We start from the raw sequence: 22,915 nt of genomic DNA on the forward strand, positions 1-22,915 counted from the left end.
TACAGTCTTTATCGTATGCTATATAGGTCACAATATGCATTCATTTGGAAATACAAAGCAACACCAGATAATTACTTTAATTATACAAATTTCAGTTTAGAAAACATGTCAAATTCAACATATTTCCCTCGAACTCAGAAAACGCTACACCTTCAGACGTACCTTAAAATTTCTTAGGATATTGCCATAACTAAGTTGTATAGCCAACCAAGCAGGTTTTTGTTTTTATTCTTTTTTTAAAAAAACACAGACTCAAGTAAAGCAAGTGAGAGTCACATACAGTTGGGAAGTACCCTGAAACCCCTGATCTACATAGCATCCAATCATCTGGAACTTGATGGCTCTCAGAACCAATGGGCAGGGTGCTCTTAAGATGAGCCTTAGCACTGGAAACATGTGCTGGTTGCAGCTTTACTATCATTTGTCACTAGGGTGGACAGCATGGCAAAGCCAGTATACCCTTCAGTACCATACTGGTGCAAGTGGATGTGGTGGTGTAAACATTAAAGATCCTCCCAGCATTTTGACATTTCCAAAGTTTTCATAATTATATTTGTCTTGATAGCTGGAAAAATAATCCTAAATTACAATTTTTGGATAACCACGTAAATCACCACTGAAGTTTCATTGTCCAAAAGATGTTTAAAACTCTCCCAGGACAATATTAATATAAGACTCTAATTATTCCTCATCTGTGTTTTAACTCTCAATACATAGGCTTCATATTAATACTTAGCTCTGAAGATCAATAGTCATGCCTTTTTTTTAAGATGTCAACATGAAACCTTCTGATCAAAATAATAAACTGAAAGTTTCCGGTTTTGCAAGATATACACACAGATGATTTAGTTTTACCTATTATTTTCAACTTCATTATCAAATCCGTGTGAAGGAAATGTGTTTGTGGTAGTACCTGCATGTATTTTCCCAGTCAGGTTGAAAAAAATAATAAACTGCCAAAGGAGATGATAAACAAATCTCCTTTCCCCTACAAAGGATTCCCACAAGCAGGTTGTCCTCATTCTGTCAATAGTCCTTTAGAATGCTTCATACTCAATGCTCTCCCTTCATAACTGCATCATTGCTGTTGCATGACCTAGCTCTATTTAAAACATCAGACTAGTTTGTCTATCTTTAATTTGGTTTTCTTCATTCCAGTCTATCTCACATAGAACTAGTTCAACCCTACCCCTTTGTACTCAACTAAATCCAGTATTCACTATTTTTTTTTAAATTATTGTTATGGTAAGGTGATGTACAGAGGTGTTACAGTTAAAGACATCAGAGAAAGAGTACACTTCTTTTTGAACAATGTCACCCCTTCCTTCATTTTCTACAAGTTTTTCCCTCCTGTCCCCACCCACAAGTTAGATAATTTATTTTCAACATAGTGCCTAGTGAGTATCACTGCTGCATTTGGTGGCCCTTTGTCCCAGTATTTACTATTGAACTGTTCTCAGTTTAGAGCTTCTTTCTTATAGTGCTTTCATTTGTATGGCAGGCTTACTGTTCTCTGAATGTTCCTGTGCCCTTCAATTTTGTGATCTTGCCCTCTCTTGCCTAATGCCTTCACTGTTATTTGCTCTCCATCTCCATCTGTCAAGGACTGCCTTCCCACTGGAGTAGCCTTTTGCTATCCCATGGTATTTTCCTTGTATACCTTTAATCCTCGCCTTATTCTGTCTTAAAGAACAACTTAGTGCTGGATTTTTCTCATCTGCAGCATCATTGCTCATTCAAGGTTTTCTTCAACATTATAATCTTTGGTTGCACAGTACCAAGTATAAATCTGTTTTAAAACCTTCCTTGGCCAGTACTCTTGACAAGTCAGGAGGATGAGACCTGAAAGATCACAGTTCAAAGCAAGCTCTGGCAGAAAAGCCAGCGATTTAATCAGCAGAATGCTGGAGTGGAGCATGACTCAACTGGTAGATCAAGAAATGTGAGTGAGGCCCTGAATTCAGCAACTTCTCTCACTGAAAACTTTTTGAAGGGAAACACTGTGACACAAATTGTACTTCATCATTTCTCTCGGTTTACAGCTTGAGTGTTCTTCTCAGTGATCCAATCTGAATACGTAAATTTGATTTCAGAGGGCTTCCCTCGTAGTGCCCAAAGCCCCCAAAATATTCAAATAATACTTCACACAAGCCTACCCTTGACTGTGAAAATGGGAGAGTTAAGTGGAAAAACGTATTTTTTTTTTCAATTCCAATCTGAAGTGACATTTCAACCCTGAAGCAAAGGCACAAGTTCAAAGTCTGACATCTGAGAAAGTCTACCACACCTGCCTTATTTCTTCTTAACCACCCCTCCCGAAGTATGTATAGAGGATCATCAACCTTTAATTTACATTTCAATCTGTATCTTTTCCAATCTTTTCCATAGGCTCTTTCTCACACCAACCCCCCACTCATCCCCCCCCCCCCATGGTGGTGGCCATTTTCATCTTTCCCCTTAGGTGTTCCCGGCATGAGGTAGTCATGTAAATAGAAGTCACTTCCTACTGCCAATGGCAACATGCGCACACTGGGTGCACAAAGTCACTCTTTCACTTCGCTGCACAGATGGCACCCGAGGACTGTTTAATCCTTCCACGCCAGGAGTCGGGTTTTCTTGGCACAAAATTCATTGCTGGCAATGGACACATTAAAACTGCCAGTACCAGGGAGCGAAAGGTTCCCAATGTGTTACTCGGAGGAATTATCTGGGAGGGTGACAGTTAAGGTGGGCAGGAGAAAGTGAAGCAAATGCATTCAGGAATTGTTTCCACCATGATTAAGTTGCTTCCTCCGATTGAGGAGAACGGAATCTATGTGGAGAACTGAATCTAAGAGCCTATTTTTGGTGCACAGCAGGCTTTAGAATAAAGCTGCCCTCCTCCTTTGTTTTTTAAATGAGCCTGTGCTTTTGTCTCTGGCAAGAATACATTTAAAGATTCTATTTTCCTCCAAGGCCCCAGCTGCCCCTCCGGACCCCATCTTTTACTTTTTCTTTCCCAGGTTGTTTCTCTCTCTTTCCCCTTTTTTCTTTCTCTCCCTCTCTCTCTTTCTCCTTTTTCTCTCTCTCCCTCCCTCTCTCTCCACCCTCCCTTGTTTGAAAAGACAAAGAAAACAATTCAATAATTTCTTTAGATTTTCACCTCCTCCCCCCCCCACCCCCGTGTATTCAGATGGGTCAAATGTAAACATTTTGAGACAGATTACCATTTAGTTTGCACCAGTGACTCTTTCTAGCACACTGAGAGGCATGCCCAAAGTGTGCAATTAAGCAAGGCCTTGACCTTTGTCTATATTCTTAGCTAAGAAACCATTGATACACTAGTCAGAATTACAGCCTTTGAAAAGAGAATATCATTTTAAATAAAAACTCAAAGAAAAAAAAGGGGTGGGTGCTAGTGGCTCACCTGTAATCCTAGCTACTCAGGAGGCTGAGATCTGAGGATCTCGGTTCAAAGCCAGTTCGGCAGGAAAGTTCCTGAAACTCTTATCTCCAATAAACCACTAGAAAACTGGAAGTGGCGCTGTAGCTCAAGTGGTAGAGCACTAGCCTTGAACTGAAGAACTCAGGTACAGTGCCCAGGCCCAGAGTTCAAGACCCATGACCGACAAAAAGAAAAAAGAAAAAGAAAAAAAGAGAATCCAGTATTTGCTTGCTCATGATCTAGATTTGAAGGGATTCAGAAGAACCCACATCACCAATTGAAGCTCATCTTGTAAAATAAAGGTCTTACTTGCTGTTGAAGAAAGGGAATTAGAGCAGGTCAGCCTTTTAAATAGGTGAATGCAACAGGCAGGAATGTCAGGTGTAGTTGTGCCCTGCCGAAGGCTGATCTGCACTCCTTTTGCTACAGCATGCATCTCTGAGACTCCCTCCACACATTGCTCTTCTTTCAGAGGCGCTTTATAGATTAGAGACCCTGGGACTAAGGTAGTGACCAATGTCATTTGGCAAGGCAGAGGCACTTGAAAAAGGATACAAGGAAGTCAAAGAGGAAAGAAGTTATTCATCTTCTGAAAACCCCAAGGAGCTAGTTCCAGAGGGCTCTAAATAAGGCCATGAAAGGGAGGGCTGACAAACCTGAGTTAATGAGCAGTGCAGATCTGTGAATACATCTCTGCAGTTGGTTCAGCCCACAACAGACAGAAATGGTGACAAGTCTGAGCAAAGGAATCAGATATCCAAGGAAGCAACTGTTACAACCAAAGACAAGGAATGGGCTCTGACTATCATGGATGAATGGCCTCTAACATAGTCATTAGTTAAATATGAAAAAGACATTAACTCATGGGGTACTTTCATTCACCTGTTAAAGTTATCTGGTATGTTAGTTGTCTAAAAGCTTAATCCCTGAAGGAAGAAAAAAAAAAAAAAACGCCAAGGATTTTTTTTCTTTTTTCTTTTTGGGGGGAGAGGATAGGTTGTATAACAGGGTAAAAATAAAAATAGTTAATGAAATATGAACTTAAATATGCAAAGTATCCAGTATGTATGAAAAAGACTAGCAATTCTAAAGTAAACTGGGAAGATATCAGGAAAGGAATAGGAATAACCCAGCTCTTAGGATTTACCTTTTCCCTACTTCTCTCAACCAATTTTATTCCTTTCAATTCTTTTCTTTTTTTCATTCATTTACTAAATGCTTCTATGGCTAGACACTATTCTAAGTTCTTTACCTGGATCATCGGTTTCAGTTCTCTCTCAAACCTTCTAAACCTTCTTCTCAAACCTTTCTAATTATCCATTTTACTGACACAGAAACGGAGGCAAAAAAAATGTTACATAACATATAGATGCTAAAAGCTAGGCAAAAGAGAGGACACTTATCACTGAGTCCAGCAGGAAAAGATAGAGGGAGATGGGGAGGAAGACCAGAGGAGCTTTCAACAGATTACACAGAAGGGAAAGCAGACCACAGGACACCATGAATATGTGGTAAAGTGGTTTGCCCAGGATTTGTGAGACGCATCCACTGAACTGAGGGAGACCACAGAACAAGGACTGTGGGAATCTCAGGCCAAATGACAGCTGATATGGCAGGACATGGACTAGGGAGGGAATTCAGAGAGAGATGATCAAGGGCAAAAGGAATAGGACCCGTCCCGAGCCTTGGTGCCAAGAGAAGAGGGCACCCTGGAACACACAGAAGGGCTGATTTAACTTGTAGAGGAGATTTATTTTGCATTTTGCTCAAAATTTGATAGGCTTTTGGCAAGTGTACGAAACAGTCATAGATTTGGCAGTCTTCTGCTAGCAGATTTGAAATGTTCAATCCTTAAGAACTGCTGCATCGTTAGGTTATGCAAAACAGGGTGCAATTTTGTAAATATGCCATCTTGTACTGATTTGACATTTGTTCTATTATCCCAGAATATGCCAAAGGGAGAGAGACCTTCAGATTTAAGCCAAACCTTAACTTGTTTGTGGAGTGCTGATAAAATGTTGACTGCTGTGTGATCTTTAAAGAAGCCAGTGTTGCTTATGAGGCCTGAGGTAGAGCCCCCTGTCTAGGGTTGATGGGAGCTATTCCCTGGCATCTCATGAGTACAGTTGTTTGATAGATGTAAACAGCTAAAACATCTGACATAGCGGGTTGAATTAACTCTTTTTTTTTCTTAAATGTTTTCTATAACCTCTGCTAGGGTATTAATGATGTTTCACCAAATGGCATCAGTCAATGATTTTTATGTGATATTGCTTGTAAGTAGAATGCACAAAGCAAGCCTGTAAGCTCAAGGAAATACCTGATTTAGTGCATGATTATCCATTAGGCTCAGTGACTTCTTGCTCTTTCTACAAGAGTCTGGGAATAGGACATCTTTTGTTGGCTGTGATGTCAAGTGTCAATAGAATACAATGGTTAGGAACATGAGTTCGAAGTTAGAAATCCCAGTGGTCAAATTCTATCCTTCCACTTGCCAGTAGCATGATCATGGAAAAGTGATTTAACCTCAGTTTTCTCATCTGGATAATGGGAATAATGAAACCCACGTCCAAAATAATTCCAGGAGACACACATTCACCTTTGAAACCATGGCATCTGCCACCATTTTTATCTTCATGAAGCAAATTGTCTTCATAGTTCCTAGATGGCATTAAGGGTAGCTTCAAAATGGTTACACCTTCTGCTTCTCAAAAGAATTTGTCCTTCCTTACTCTCATCAGCCCCTTCTTTTATTTCAAAAATACAAAGATTTATTTGTTGGAAGGTAATTGAGGCACCAGCATGATCCAACAAACAGCTACAGATGGTTCTCCTTGGGACTGAAGGCAAAGCTCCTCACAGAGATGCTGTGGAATCGGCACTGCCACTGGACCATTCCTTCCCACTTCTCTTTGCCAGACTGTTGCTGGCAGCAGGGCTCTCCGGAAGTTTCTAGCCTCAGGAGAGAGGTGGTGCCAACTACACCACCATTGCATCTTTGCCCATTTATCACTCCTTGCTTCCTTTTTCGTAGTTGGTGATAGACTATTCGACTTCTAACTTAGTCATCCATTTCTTTCTTTCTTTCTTTTTTGTTTGTTTCTCTGGATAGGCAATGTGAAGATTATCCTCTTTGGGGAGGCGAAGATAGCACAATTATTTTTTCCCCCAGGATCATTAATCATACCGTTAAGGAAGCATTTCTTTCTCTGGTTTTGCATGTTAGCTTCCCAGTTGAAATGTGCCATTCAGTGGACAGTAGAAACTGAATGGTGAAGCCAGGAGACACAGGCTGGTAGGGAATGAAGCAAAGTGACATAGCTGCATTTTTCCTGGAAGGGAGTGGAGGGTGGGGATAAATTCCTGAGATCTGAGAGCCTTAATATGGGTATGTGCCTCCTTCCCCACCACCTGCCTCTCTCTCACCGGAAGGTCCCTCTGGAGGCTTCTCCCAGCATACAGGGGAAGTGTGCATTTGAAATGGCACACTTATCTTGCAGTTGCAGAGGAAGCTTTTGTTTTCCTTTTCTCTTGCTGCATTAAAGTATTTGTCTTTCTTTCTTTGTAGTGTAATATTGTTAATGTAAAACAATTTGCATCATGACACTTTTATCACAGTTTTCGTCTTTTTCTCAGTATGTTGCATTTCTCACCATGTCTAGTTCATCACAGCTACAGTGTGTACATCACAACATTTATCTTAGGCTCAGGGTTTTACTTGTTTATAAAAATTGTCTTCTTTCAGCCTGTATTCACTCCATTTAAGAAAAAAAAAAAAGGCAGCCAGAAACTGTTTTGGTCCAAACTCCAGTAGTTATCACATTCCTTGCTAACTGTCCTGTGTATTTATATGTCTCCTAACTATTACTCTGTGTTTCAATGACATTTCTCAGCTTCATGGCACTGGGGGTGGGGGGGAGGGGTAGAGGGGGAGCTGGAGGCTCAGCTTTGGCTGTTTGTGCTGCAAGCAAGGCAGGCCTGTGAGGCTGTTGGAGGTGAGGCAGTTGTATATCTGGGTCAGGTTTAGGTGTTAAAATTGACTATGTTCTGTGAGCAAAGAGCTGAATTTAACTTGGGGAGAAATAAGGTGAGCAGAAGTCAGCATGGCCTGAGAGCATGACAAGCAGAAAAGATCATTGCAGAGGACTCTAAAATGGCACCTGGTTCTGCATCTCAGAATATTGAGGTTTGAGCCTCTCCTGCCTCCAGCTTTGAATGGTGTATGGCAAAGCCTTTTAGGGAGAGATTTATTCTACCCTTTCCTCTCTAAAGGGCAGGTAATTGTTCTACTGCTACCTCAGGCTATATATCACAGGCATAATCAGAGTACATGGCTCCCAAATCCCACAGGGCTGTTCAGACCACTCTCTCTTCCAATTAATTCCATGTGAGAAGCCACAGCATCTTAGGAGCCAGAGTACCCACTATCATTTTGTATGTCAAGTTCCAGGACAGTTAATTAACGTTTGATTTCACACTGTTCCTTTGCTGGGAGACGAATCATAAGCAGCTTGGAATTTTAGACGAGATGACATAGAAACATAGAAAGTAAAGGGGTTTTCCTGTCAGACTTTGCTCAGCTCTTGACAGTTTTTATTCCTTTTTCTTTTCTTTTTCTTTTTTTCTTTCCTTGCAGTACTGGCGTTTGAACTCAGATCCTTGCACTTGCTAGGTAGGTGCCCTACCACTTGCACCATGCCTCTGTGGCACTTTTGGTTTTAATTACATTTTGATAGCGTCTTGTGTTTGTGCCCAGCTAACCTAATCATGATCCTCCTATTTTTACTTTTTATGTAGTTGGGATGATAGATGCATGCTGTGACATGCTGATTTTTTAATTGACTGAGATGGGGAACTTCACAAAGTTTTTACCTAGGCCAGCCTCCAGCTGTGATCCTTTCAATCTCTTTCTCCAGAGTAGCTAAGAATATAGGCATGAGTCTACACTCCCTGACAGCTCTCATGTTTTCTATAGGTAGATCTTGGTTCAGGCTATTTAACATTCCAAATCAGTGTGTCATTACTAAGTAGTACTGGCATGTATCTACTTCACACACTTGTTATAAGGGTTCTATGCATCAGAGCTTTTAGAATTCCTTCATGATATTTAGCACTGTGTTAGGCTCAGAATAATTAATGAACAATAGCTATTATTCTAATGGTGTGGTATATGGTTTGAAAGTGGGAAAATCATCTCAATATTAACTGCAGAATAACCACTTCTGTAACTGTAACCTCTATACATCACCTTTATAATAACTATTTTTTAAAAACCCTGCAGAAAAAGAATATTTTACTTTTCCTATCTTAATTGTTTCCACTAGTCTGAGCAAAAATAGTGGACCAAATAATAGTGGACAATACATATGCTTAATAATTTCTTTTACACAATTAATATGTTATACTGTACTAGATGCTAAAATAATGATTCTAAATAAGTCCCTTTTCTTATGGCTTTTGCCATTTAGATACAAGTCCATATTGTTTGACTAGGTAAAAGCAATGAAGGATCGGTGAATGAGAGGTAATGTTGAGATGGATGGATAGATGGATGGATTCACACAGGGTATATTTATCTGGAACATCTCACAAGGTGACAAGCTTCTCTTACAAAATAAAATTGATGTGTGACTTTTAATGAGTCAGATTTTTGTTATGAAATTTCATAAATTAATTCTGAATTTGAGTCACAAATGGAATATGGTCAGGATGAATTTGAACTAGTCTACACAGAAATGAGAGGACATGAACTCCAAGCTTAGGAAGAGAGGATGATTTGGGGAGCCTCAATCCATGAAGACATTTTAGATAATTCAGTCCTGAAATCATAGACAAGGTGTCCTTTTCCAGAAATACTGTGTAACAATTCTCATACCAATACCTGCAATTTAGCTTCAAACATGCTTTGCCATGTCTTGTATTTCTGTTTCTGTGAGGGAAGTAAGAGAAGTTACTCTCATTCCCATTTTGCAGAATTCAAGGCTTAGTGTGCAGCAGGTCTGTAGCTGTACAGCTTACTAATACTGAAGCTGAATCTAGAATATGAAAGCTGTGTTTCAACCCTTTCCTGCCAGACCACTAGGTTGTCCATAAAAAATACTAAGCTCACATTAGCTACAAAGATATCTTAAAATACAACATCTTGATTCTCATGAAATGTCACCGAGGTCCTGCAGGATCAGTTGGCTACTTTGAAATGCAATGCTGACACTATGGCCTTCCCCCCCCCATCAATCAATCAAAGTCGACTCTAGCTCACCACCTCCCCAACCTATCTAGCATCTTCTCCTTCATCCCAACTTTGTAAATACTGTAAATTAAAATCAGATGACCAGTTCTATCCTTTTAAGATAGTTTCCTTTCAAAACCTCTGATTCAGGATACAGAGCCATCTTCAAAAAGCTACCCTTTCATTAAGAATAAAATCCTACTTCACTTGGTACCTTGGGAATGGCTTTATCTAATAGCTTCATTTTCTCCAATATACAGAATGAAAGAAGCAATAACTCACTGATTTTTTTAAAGGCCACTCTTGATCTTTTTCACCCTTCTCCCCTCCCATATGTTACGTTTGTCTGGGTTTTAAACATCTGTTCTCAAAGGGGTAATATTTGCTTTTCGTTCCGAACCTAGCTATGTGGACCAAAGTTCACATGACATATTGCAGAGTATGTTTAGTTGCAAATGCTATGTACGGGCTCTTTGAAATGTAGCATGTATGGCACCATGTGACACATGGTTGCCATGGTGATACACATTTTGGCTGAACTACAGCAGAAGCCCATGGAACATACATTGCTAATACGAGACTCTGCCCTGTGCTAATGTATAGGACACAGCCAATCTGGGATTGGGACCCGGGGTTTTTTGCATGCAGCCTGGGTGGCAGGTGCCCTCTTCCTTCATGTGAGGGAAGATGTGGCATCCTCCCTTTGCAGTCCTGTCTTCCAGGCATGGGGCAGGCTGTGCATTCTGCCATGCATGGAGACAGCATTTGCTTGAATATCGGTTTGCTATATTTTGTATCAAAGGGGGCCCCAGCTGAAAACATTTTATTTTGTAAACTGAAGTGAAAAATCAGTTTATGGCAGATCCTTTTTTGAATAATGACATTCTTTTTTCCCAATTCCAGAATTCAACAGTCATGAGCAGAGCTGAAAATTTTAAACAAGTTGAGTACCTCCTTATTCATGGAACAGCAGATGGTGAGTTTCAGTTAATTAGACTTTTTAGTATCACAGACAGGTTTGCAATTTCACTACTGACAAAACAAAAGCATGAGGGGCAAGACTGTTACATTTACTTCAATAAAACAGTGTTGCTTTCCACAACTCACTTGTCTTGGGCTAAATGGGATGCAGAGTCCTAGAACTTCAAACAGTCCCTTTCTTCTGGGGCCTTTCCCACCCTTGGCCCTCAGAAAAATGGAGAGGTGATTAGCTACTTGTTTCCTTTCTCTCTCTGCAGATAACGTTCACTTTCAGCAGTCAGCACAGATCTCCAAAGCCCTGGTGGATGCTGGAGTGGATTTCCAGGCAATGGTATAATGGAGCTGCGTCCAGGGGGAGGGAAGCGCCTTGGTAGGCTCTAGTTTCCTCTTTGAGGGCCTTTTCTCATACGAGTCCAGCAGGACAGGGACAGAAAGCAGTTTTGATTTCTTTTTCCAGCATTAAGTTGGTGAACTGATGTCCTTGAGTCATACACACAATAATGCTAGAGATCTTGAGGTTGAGAAGCACAATATTGCATTTTCTGGAAGTATCAAAACACTGTTCTCCTGTTCCTATGATTGTTTGTTCTCTCCTGATTTTGATACAGAAGTAATCACTTATTCAGTAAACGTGTGGCAAAATCATTCTAAAGTGTAACTATCATAATAATGGCTCAGCTCAATATGAAAATCCATTTCTGGCTTATGTGTACTACTAGCCATTTCTAACACCAGTAGGACATCAGCATGCTTCTGTTTCCACAATTGCCCCGTTATCTTTTATTGAGCAACCACAAGCAATAAGCCATTAGGCTTTTTTTTTTCTTTTAATAGTCCGAAGTGGCTAGAACTCTACAGAAGATATTTCTATGTCTTTAGGAAATTCCCTTTCTATACTAGAGATGCCATATTCAAAAGAAAACTTGCATACATGTATGTATGCTTGTATGTGTGTTGCACCACGTTTTTGTGTAAAATGCAATGTTTTTGCCTGATTTATCTAGAAGACCAGCTCCCCTGCCCCCACTCTTCTATTTTCTCTGTGCTCAGTTTCAATGGTGCCCTACATAGGAATAGGAACACCATTTGACCCAGAAAAACTGGTGAATTTTCTGGGCCAGATTCTCATAAGAGGTTGATACTTTAAGCAGTGTGTGTGTGTGTGTGTGTTCATGTGCTAGTGCTGAGGTTTGAACTCAAGGCCTGTGCACTGTCCCATAGCTTCTTTTGCTCAAGTCTAGCACTCTACCATTTGAGCCACAGATGCACTTTCCACTTTTTTTTTAACCAAAGGCAAGAGTGTCACAGACTTTCCTGCATGGGCTGGCTTTGAATCACAATCTTCAGGTCCCAGCCTGCTGAGTAGCTAGAACTCTAGTTGTTAGCCATAAACACTGGCTCGGGACCCTGATTTAAAGGCTTAATTATGTATCCACAATGCTTGTTTGCTTAGCAAGTAGTCCTCAATTAAGTAAGAAGGCACAAGTTTTTGCTTAAGATCATAGTCTCCTACATAAATGTCAGACATGTAGATTTTTAAAAATATTAGTATAAGCTCGTGTTAGTAAACTTTTGATTTCAAGTTATATCAAAATATAGCAATAGCATCAAACTATAGTTTTCTAGGTCCCTAGTCCTTAGGAAAACTTTTTGAAAGTTCATTTATTTCAATGTAATTTATTAGAATGTAGACAAATTTGATACTTGGGAGGACTTAATTAAAGCAGTGTGCTTCATTGCATACAATGCATGGTGTGGTTCAAAGTGTCCTTTGAGTCAATTCTGAAAGTTGATTTGGGTGTTTTAATTAGCCCTATCCCATAAAGTCCAATGCACAGGAGATTTTCTCTGCACCTGCAAAAGAGAATGAGAGACTTTGGCAGGGTAGAACAATCTGGAATGCGAAAGCTCTGGGGGGGAAATTAGATGTCCTCTACGGTCACATTTCAGTTCATGAACTATTTCAGGAATGAAAACACTCTGCCTTCTATAACATATGCTGGCAAGGACTCATTTGAGTCTTTCCTCTTCAACAGCAGCTTACTTCCTAATTGTCACCTTTTTCTTTCTCTCTCCAGTGGTACACAGATGAAGACCATAGCATTGGCAGCAGCACAGCACACCAGCACATCTATACCCATATGAGCCACTTTATAAAACAATGTTTCTCTCTACCTTAGCACCCCTCACCAAATGCTATTACAGCTTATTAAAAACCATGTTTTATGCTCATTAGTTCCAAACTGCACTGCTAAGTGATGATCTTTTAAAAAATAACTTTCAAATTAAGAAATGCAAGGTTACCTTTGTTCTCAAATTGCATTAACTATAATCATAGCTAAGAATTTCTGCCTCACAACAGATTATTACCTTCCAGCAATTTGGATTGTTCAGTCTGGTTTTGTTTATCATTTAAAATCATTTCTATATCAGCTGCCGAAACAACAAATATAAATTATTTTTATGAAATCTTGGTATAGAATAGTGTTTCAATTTTTTTTTCTAACTACACTAGTCCAAATCTTGTCCTCTTCTTTAAAGGGATGGCAAGATATGGGCAATGATGTCAGTATGTAAGGATTAGAGACAACGGAGTGGGGAGAGATGGCAGGACATGGCTAGAAACCCAAGTCCAAGTCCCAGCATACATACCCGACCAGGCTACTGTCAGCTCCCCTCAGAGAAGAGCTGTTCACAGCCAGACTGGCACAGTTTTCTGAGAAAGACTATTCAAACCGTCTCAGGAAATCACATATGCAAAGCACTGACTTCTAAGTAAAACCACAGCAGTTGAATCGACTCCAGAGAAATGCAAGAGAAACTGCCAGCAATGTAAGGCCCCCAGGTGCCAGTTATGGCTATAGGTGCTACAGAAACACAGCAAGGGTGATGGGAAAGCATTGTAAATGTGCTTTAAAAAATAATTATGCTTTCTAGTGAAATGAGTAGCTTGGAACTGAGATGTGAACACATCAGCTTGCCCTGCTAAAAGTCTAAACTGTTCGTATCACCAATTCTAATTTGAAGCCTTGCTTTAATTTTCCTTTTTCATTTCGTTTAGCATCTTAATTAAAATATTTTAACTTCCTTGAATTGTGTTTTTTACAAAATATAAAATAAACTATAATGCTGTGTATTGTTAGTTCCATTTTACATGCTGTGGAATTTCTCCTGGTCATTTAATAAATATGTCTTCATTTTTCAGAGGTAATGAGTTGTGTCTTGAGTCAGACCTACACCATACTGACATATGAACACATTTGTCAGAAAATAAATAAATAAATCTCTTGTTTATTTTGTTAGTAATCCCAGATTATCTGGTAAACATGGAAAGAGTTCAGCTTTTGTTTTAAAAGAAGAAAGAAAAATGATCATGATTAGGTACATAAAAATGTGTTAAGCAGGTCATAAGATTTTTACCTAATATATATATATATATATATATAAATCTTTTGTTATATATAAACTTATATTAGGAAATTGAGTTAGCTACAATACAGTATGATGTAAGAGGTAACATTTCATTCTAGGGAATGATGGTGAGGTCTGTATTATAAAAATAATACCATAATGGTAGTTCTTTGATCTCAATGGACATAAAAAGTACAAAAGAGAAAGGCAATCTCTTAAGTATCTGATGAATTATTTGTGGTTGTCAAAATTAAAGTAATAAAAGCAGAGATTCCCAATGCTGAATTTGAGCTCAAAATGTTTAGCTAAGAAACATAATTTTGTTTCAATTATTTTCAAAACAGCCCCATTTTTAGGAACTTGACTTCATGAATTTAAACTCAGTTTCTGATTATTTGCTAGGGGAACTTATCCCAAATGGGGGTGAGTTATAGCATAAACATCTGAAGCTGGAAGATATGGGAAGAGGCTCCTGAGTCAATATAACATTGGTGCACTGTGCACAGGTATGGACAGAGGTTCTACAGTCCAGCCTTAGCTATATTTTTAGAACATGCCATTGAATCATTTCCCCTTAATTATCTCTCAGTCCCCACTCATCCATTGGAACCATCTACCAACATTGAAGTTTGAGAGTCTCTTGTCATAATCTTGTTTCTGAACATAGTCAATCATTATGACTAGCTATACCAATCTTTGAAAATTCTACGTCAAGGAACAACATTAATAAATGTTTATATTCTGGACCACATTAAAGGTCTTAGAAGTAAATTAAATAGAAATTTCTTTTTATCTTACTGAAACCACATTTTATACAATGTTAGAGAAAAATATGTCAAATATTGTGCAATATTTATACAATAAGTACCAAAATATATCAATTTATTTTTCTATTCATTTCTAAACATGCTAATATTATTTCTAAGGTCCAGAACAATAAAAGAATTACAACATATACTTTTTTATGTAACAGAGGTTAGAAATACTGATGATATGAATAAGTTTAATTTTTTTTTAATCTGTCCCTCAAAACACACGTCCTCCTCTCCATGAAAGTGGTTTAAATTAGCTCACTGGAAAAGGAAGATAAAGAAATGGATAGGTAAATTAGAGATAACCTTAATCTGAGGGTAAGTTTGAGACTTAAGGGAATTAGTCACAGCACTAAGAATAGTGAGCACTAAGAATGAGAGCATTGACATTTGTAGCCTCCATAGGCATGCAGAGGGTTGAGTCTTTTCATATCCTGTTAAAGTACACCAGTGCCCAGGGGTGCATGTGAAAAAAAAAGAGCATCTCATCTATTGATGTAAAAATTATTTCTGAACATTTATGTTGAAAACTGTGCTAAAAATAATTGCATGTCTTCATGCTTTCTTAAATAGGCACAGAGCATAATTCAGCATGTTCCTGATGACTCAGAACTACCATCATAAAGATCAATTACCACATCAGGTTGTATGACATTCTGGATATTTTGTTTCCTTTCTTACTCACAGACTATCAATTCCACCTCTTGGTATTTGCTGCTTGTTCTCAAAGTCGATGTGAGAATATTGATTTATAAGACTACTATATTTGTACAATATTTAAGATTCAATAAATTTTAAGGGGGAAAAATCATAGCAAAACATAAGCATGAGTTTTTTCTTCTCAAAGTAAGAGAGTTCTGTTGTGCCAACTTTATAACATTTCTTTTATTTCTTTCTTGTATACATCTTGAGTGACATGAAGCATGTGAGCATGTCTCCAGGATATAGATGCTCAGAATGGAGGTTATAGCCTATCATCACTCAACACACAGGAAGGGAGGCACAGAGCATGGTATTATGTTCAGTAGGAATATATCATCTTTTGGTAATGATACCAACATTTAATCCCCAAAATTTGAATTAATAAAAAGATAAGTTCTTTTATTACTTACAGGGGTTAAATCTCAAAAATTTATACCTTTCATTCTACATAATTTCTCATCAGAACCAATTCACCATTTTTTCCCAATTATTTAAAGTCATGTTTACTTTGGTGAGATGTCAATCATTTAACAACCAAAATCCTTCAGTAAGGCACCAAAACCTGAGGATATGCAAATATCTCATATGAAATGGCATAGCAATTACATATAACCTAGGTATATCATCCTATATACTTCAAATCATCTCTACATAAAAATCTAAAGTAGAGCTGGGCGCTGGTGGCTCACGCCTGTAATCCTAGCTACTCAGGAGGCTGAGATATGAGGATCGAGGTTCAAAGCCAGCCCGGGCAGGAGAGACCGTGAGACTCCTATCTCCAATAAACCACCGGAAAACCGGAAGTGATGCTGTAGCTCAAGTGGTAGAGCACTCACCTTGAGCTGAAGAGCTGAGGGTCAGCACCCAGGCCCAGAGTTCAAGCCCCGCGACCAACCAGAAAAAAAAAAATTTAAAGTAGATTTTATAGTAGATGCTGTGTATATCAAAGTCAAATAAGCTCAAACATACTTAAGAAGTCCAAACACAAGTGCTTTTTAAAAAATAATTCCTATGTGTATATATATAAAACTATGCTATGTATATCATAGTTATAAGAGAATAATTACAATAATTCAGTGTATGTTGAATGGAGATGAATTTTCCCTCAAATATTTGTGATCTGAGCTTAGTTAAATCCATGGATCCAACAGCATTTCTCTAAGCTTCTATACAATATCATGATTTTGTGACTTGAGAATGTTCATCACAAAGGAATGAGCGATGAAGGAAATGCAACATTCTGAGAAGGAGTATCACTGGGCTTGATTGTGGTTCCATGATACAGAAATGAATCCCTTGTTAGGAAGGCAGTCCTGTCTCCATGGTACCTCTTGCTGAAGACACAGTGCCCTGAACCTGTCCATCAGCACCCCTACTCCTCAACACTGCAACATCTTACTCTATTAGAGCTCTGATGCCTTAACTTGAAAAATGGTACGAACATTTTATTTCAAATCTTTGAGTCTCTTGGAATTTTTACATGAATACAAGGTTTGATATTTTCCTTCACCTTTCCCTTCCTCCTTGTCATGATACTTGGCTGCTGCTCCTACCTCAGTGGCCCCACAGATTGCATAGTCTTGACTTAGTATTGCTTCTGCTCAGATGCTAGACACATAGATGCCAGTAAACATTGCTTCTTAGTTTAGATAACTATCATCTTATCGAGATGATAGTTATCTCGGTAAGACTCATTCTTAAGGAACTGACGGGCAGTACCCTCTGATATATTTTACTTATGAATCTTAATCGCAAAGCACAGAACTGGAGAGTTTAAAGAAAGGGACAAGACACCTTTGCTTTCCAGAGTCTTCCAAACTAATGGAGGAAATAAGTCATATGGCAGAAGCCTATGACTCCGCATGCACCCAAGAAGAAGAGGACATCAATACAAAGTTAAGCCCAATGGATGACAGGGCCAGACACAAGATGAGCAGGGGAAGGGGTTTTCTGGCTTCTCATGAGGCAGCTATTGGCTGAGTTGTATGCTTAGATTTCTTTAACATTCTCAGGTTTGTTGTGTTTTCCAGAACCTTTCATCAAACATAGCTGTGTGCATATTAGATATATGTACTCTTTATATTATCACCATATGCCAACAAATAGTCTACATAACAGGAATTATTTTTTTTAAAGTACTTGTGTGCTGAAGTATGTTTGAGCTTATTTGACTTTGATACTAACAGCTATCTAGAGAATATTCAACTTCGGTTTGATCATCTGAGAATCATTGTAGAAGTGGCATCCCTAAGGAAATAACTTTTCCCACTATAATCTCTACTGTACTACTAGACTAATTTTTTTCTTTTAACAATTCATGCTTCTTCTTTAAGTTCTTAATGTATACATTTCAAATGTCCTGGCATAGAATTTGATGTCATTTACAATGTCTTCAATGTGTGTTTCTACCTTTTCTTATTAGTCTTTCCCCTAACACTTAGTCTTTTCCTAACACTTCACCATACTTAGCCATTTTCTAGTTTCTAAATATGCCATCTATCTTTTATGTCAAGTTGTACCACATATCTTTACTTTGATTCTAATCTTTATCATAGTGACATTATCTGAAAACCTCCCAGAGTCATCTCCTTCCCCATTTCTCTCTTAATCCATATGCCATTTCTCCTATAACATCTCTTTAAATGTTGGCTTACTAAAGTTCTATTTTTCAGTCTTTCAGGTATCAATCCCACCAATGCAATAAAAACCACATAAATATTTACAGCTACATATTCAGTTTGCCCTTAGAAGCAAAGCTCTTAATTCTGTGTTCAGAATTCTAATACAAAACAATAGCCTTCAATACACAGAAAATGTAGCAGAGGGACAGTGTGATCTAAACCTTTCTATGAATACCTAAATATGATTGTTAAAATAAACTATTATCATCAATCAACCTTTAAGCTTCTGATTACAGCTGCCCTCTCAAAGTAGATATGTAGACTCATTGTATTACCCAAATTATTTTCTGTTTTTTGGGGGGGGTCTGGTTGTGGGGCCTGAACTCTGAGCCTGGGCGCTGTCCCTCAGCTCTTTGGCTCAAGGCTAGCACTCTCCCACTTGAGCCATAGCACCACTTTCAGCTTTTTTCTTTTTGCTTATGTGGTGCTGAGGAATTGAACCCAGGGCCTCATGCATGCAAGGCAAGCGCTCTACCTCTGAGCCACCTTCCCAGCCACTCCAAATTATTTTCATAATGCTTTCAGTGATTGTCATCTCACTTCACTGCATAAATATACAATATGGACATATTGAAAAATTGGAAAACAATCTTGCAATAATAGTCAAATAGTCCTTTGCTCAAAAGTAAACAGACTAAAGTTAAACAGAAATAGAGATATGCCTGTATATAAAAAACAGAATCAGTAATACTTATAAGGGCCAAGAAAAATCCTAAAAGATCTAGTAGTCATCATGGGGTGTCTCTGTCAGCTTAGAATTAGGAAAAACTTCTCTATATGGCATGCTGTTAAGCAGCAGCAATTACAAAGTAAACTCACTACTCAAGAGAGAAGTACTAAGCAGGTTACAATTTTGAATTTGCAATTATCTCCATCATATACTGACAGATGCTACAAAGTAATAATGGGCCCATTTGACCTTTATAACAAATGGGAACAGGAAAATTTTAGGAAATGTTTTCTTCTTGGGAGAAAAAACAGGAATTAAGGAATTATCATAATAGGAGTCTTGCTAATAAGCTTTCTGACAGTAATCTGAGAAATGTCATTTCCACCCAAAAGACCTGGACTGTTCCCTGGGAAAAAGACGCCATATATCTTTATATACTTCCTGAAGTTCAGACTATTTGAATCTCCTAGTAGTATAACATCAATGTTTCTTAACTGTTAGGATGCCTTAATTTAGATATTATATTTGAACAATCAAATGTTCTAAACAGATATAGTGGTTAACATGAAAAAACTCACACAAGACACATTGTACCACAATTTAAAATGGGCAAGGGAATTAGTTAGGATAAATATTTATTTCCACATAACATTTTTAAGTTGTGAAAAGCACAATATCCTAGTCACATTTACACTTTACTTAAACTTTGCAATAAATTACATTCAAGATATGCAGTAATTTTGACCAGGAATCTGAAATTAGGGATAAATATATAATACTACATTTTATCTTATATTTTATATGATTTCAAAATATTAGGATAAACATGGGAATACTATTAAAATTCACACAAGAACAAAATTACTATAAAAATACTCATAAATACAGAATTTCATTGGATAATTGCTTATTCAAATTACTGATCATGTGAATAATTTCTAACAGAACAGTTATTAATATGTTAAAATATTAGGTGAATGCTTTGGAGACTGACTGGCTAAATAATAGAACAATGAGAATGTTTACAGTGGAGTATCAGTATTACAAAACATATAAAGGTAACACATTTGGAACAGAAAGTTTCTGTATATTTCTTCTGCATTTATATTTATACTTCTTCTGTATTTATAAATACAAACTCTATTAACTGTGAATTCTTCTTCCCATGATTTTTTGCTCATATTCCATTAAAAAATGACTTCTGAAAGGATCATGAGGAATTTTTTTCAGAAGATATCAAAATGTTGAATTACTGCTTTATTGTTTTGTTCCCTCCTCATTAGCTTAATTCCAAAGAGGTTTTTTCATGTGTATTTGTACACAATACATAATTCAGAGTTTATAAAAGCCACAGAACTCTGATTCATTGTAAAATTGATCAGTGAAAGACTATGAGGTTGTCAATCACTGATTATCCTTAGGAACTAAGAGCATTATGAAATTTACTTTTTAAACTTAATGTTCATCTAAAATGAAATGAAATACTATATTTTTAGTAGTGCTCAAAATCTTATCTTTCCTTCCTCTTGTATAAGCTTTGTGAAGATGGATTATTTTAACATGAATTGAACTATCTATATAACCTTCTCAAACAGAATCTGAAATTTTCATTTAAGAGTTTTTTTTCACAACATGCATTTACTGAAAAATTGGAAAATTCCTTTGTAGAGAAAAAGTACAATGGGGAGACCTGTTGATGTAACATTAGAACATAATTCAGGACTAGCACTAAGCAGCACATGACCATCAGCATCAGAACAACTGTACAGGTGTGGAATCTCATGTACTATTTCCTATGTGCTATTCCACAAGTATATATAGAATACATTTACCTGGAAAACAGTCTCATCAATAGGGGAGAAATTGAACAGCACACTTCTGATAAAGATTAAAATTGAAAATTCAATAAAACTGTTAAAGTTTTCCTAAAGAATGCCATACAAGCCTACTATTGTATCATGTAGTCACAACTTCAATTTTAAGAAAATACTACTTGACTCTTTGCATTATTGTCTGATTTTTTTTAGTAAGTTGTGATATATGCTTTCCAAATGACTTTAAGTTTTAGTCAGATATAAATTCTTGAGTATTAAATATATCATATTAAATCAAGGAAATACATAAATACAATCATTAAAAATGCTTTTAAACTAACTTTTTGATTTGAGTCTTTTGAAATAAGTCACTAATGCTAAGCTATAAAAAATTAAAAGTAAGACTACCTTTCAAAATTCTTCTGAACAAAATTATCAGTTATCATCAGAACACTAAAGTAAGAAAATACAAGCTAGGTAAATATGACTTGTCTCTTTAAGAATACTATTGCTGTCATAAAGCTAGCAAGAAGAATCCAGTGTTTACAAATGTCTAATAAACAGCAAGAACACACAGATTCTTGCAATAGCTATTGTATCTGATCACAGGGGTGTCTCACTGTTCCAAAAGCTAAACAGAGAATGAAAGAGCATTGCACTACTTACAGTATGAAGGTGGATTTGGGATGAGAAACAGAATTTACAATACATGATCAAAGTAGTTTCATTAATAATTGTGACACTCTTCTCATATATAAGTAAAAAATAAACTGAAGATCAAGTCATAGACAAGTCTCCCTGTCAACACCTTTCCCTGAGTCAGCTTTCTTCTCTTTTCGGCTTTCAGTGCTACAAGGGGGAAAAAGGAAAAATTTATTACTACAATACAGCATGACTACTATAAAATTTGCTATCTCAGTCACAAACCCATCAACCCCAAAGCAACACAAGAGCCCGTAAGCATTGCTCTCTCATGCTTCAAAGCATAGATCGACAGCAACACTTAAAATCTTCTACATTCAGTGAGATAGAAGCCAAGAACTGCAGAGAGGGGGAAATTCAAAAACAGACACTAAAAAAATAAAACCAGACATTAAAAAAAAATTCTAAAAGCATGCAAGATCAATACCATGGTCCTCATTTGGGCAAATGAATCATTGATGATTGTTGAAATGGTCAGTCATGTCCACCTTAAGACAATACTGACACTAGAAAATGACACAAACAAGTTGCTGAAGCGGTGTGTCTGAGCTTTGCTGCAAATGGCTCATCCTTCATGGCTAGACTGAATCTTGATGTTTGTTGAGGACAATGTCTTGGTTAGGTGAAGCAAGCATCTCTCCTGGTCAAGCTACAGATCACCCTGAATGAATTCTCTCCAGGTGCCTGTCCCTCCACCTGTACATCAGAGGAATGATCCTTCACCTCCTTAGAGAGCAAACTCTCACTCCAGTAAAACTTCTTTCATTTCACCTTCTAGTTTTAATGGTACCATTTAGTTAAGCTGAAAGTGAGACTCTGTCATTTTTGTCTTCTTTTTCTCAATCATTTCTACTGTACACTTTTCTTCCTCTCACATCGAGGTTCTCACGGAAAGTTCTAATGGTATGGTCACGTGTAAGGAACCTACACCTACAGCATATGTTTCCTTAGGGGCAAATTCCCCCAATACTTTTTGCACATGATAAAGCCTGCTGTATCAGAGGCCTCTCTGTTCCCCTCGCCACAGGACAACTCACAACCAGCCTTGGAGGCACTAACCTGAAAGAGTCCACACATTTTACTGTTAACTTCAGCCCTCAATATACGATAGTTAATGGTGGGGACTACCTTTGTTTTATAACTCTTCTCCAAGTAATAAAGTACTCTAACTCTGTATTTCAATGCGGCCTCCTGTGCAGCTTTCTTAGTGGTCAATAACTTAGACACATTCTAAGAGTGTGTTTTTAAAATTGTTTTTCCTCCAATTCATGCTAGAAACAGCCCTTCTCAGTTGTCACCACCACCCGGCACCATCAGGTAAGAAGTGCCGGAGCTTCTGCCATCTGTGGCACGCTGCCAGCGCTGAGAGCTGGTGTGAGCGAGTGTCTGTGGCACCCGGGTTTATGCCTGCCACACTTCTCAGCACATACTCCTTACAGGTCAGAGCAAAGCAACTTTTTCCCCCTTTTCTTTTCTCTCTCCATGAGAA

At 37.8% G+C, this 22,915-nt stretch overlaps 2 protein-coding genes across 16 annotated transcripts in view; one reads left to right on the forward strand and one right to left on the reverse strand.

Annotated features, from left to right (window-relative positions):
* Dpp4 (dipeptidyl peptidase 4) overlaps positions 1-13,838 on the forward strand; it is an 84,256-nt gene extending 70,418 nt beyond the window's left edge. For 2 of the 4 annotated variants that reach the window (XM_070021960.1, XM_070021964.1), the window contains exons 24-26: positions 10,557-10,629; positions 10,892-10,965; positions 12,713-13,838. In XM_070021960.1, the coding sequence (XP_069878061.1) occupies positions 10,557-10,629; positions 10,892-10,965; positions 12,713-12,814 (249 nt within the window). In that variant the 3' untranslated portion in view covers positions 12,815-13,838. Of the gene's footprint in view, positions 1-10,556; positions 10,630-10,891; positions 11,005-12,712 lie in introns of all 4 variants that reach the window. The other 2 variants (XM_070021969.1, XM_070021970.1) reach the window with 2 other exon arrangements.
* Positions 13,839-19,509: 5,671 nt separating this feature from the next.
* Slc4a10 (solute carrier family 4 member 10) overlaps positions 19,510-22,915 on the reverse strand; it is a 446,328-nt gene continuing 442,922 nt past the window's right edge. For all 12 annotated transcript variants that reach the window (XM_070021992.1, XM_070021977.1, XM_070022002.1 and 9 more), the window contains one exon: positions 19,510-21,573. In XM_070021992.1, the coding sequence (XP_069878093.1) occupies positions 21,507-21,573 (67 nt within the window). In that variant the 3' untranslated portion in view covers positions 19,510-21,506. The remainder of the gene's footprint in view (positions 21,574-22,915) is intronic.

This window comes from Dipodomys merriami, unplaced genomic scaffold (genome assembly GCF_024711535.1).
Source record: "Dipodomys merriami isolate MVZ:Mamm:240054 unplaced genomic scaffold, mDipMer1.0.p SCAF_1, whole genome shotgun sequence".
NCBI lineage: Eukaryota > Metazoa > Chordata > Mammalia > Rodentia > Heteromyidae > Dipodomys > Dipodomys merriami.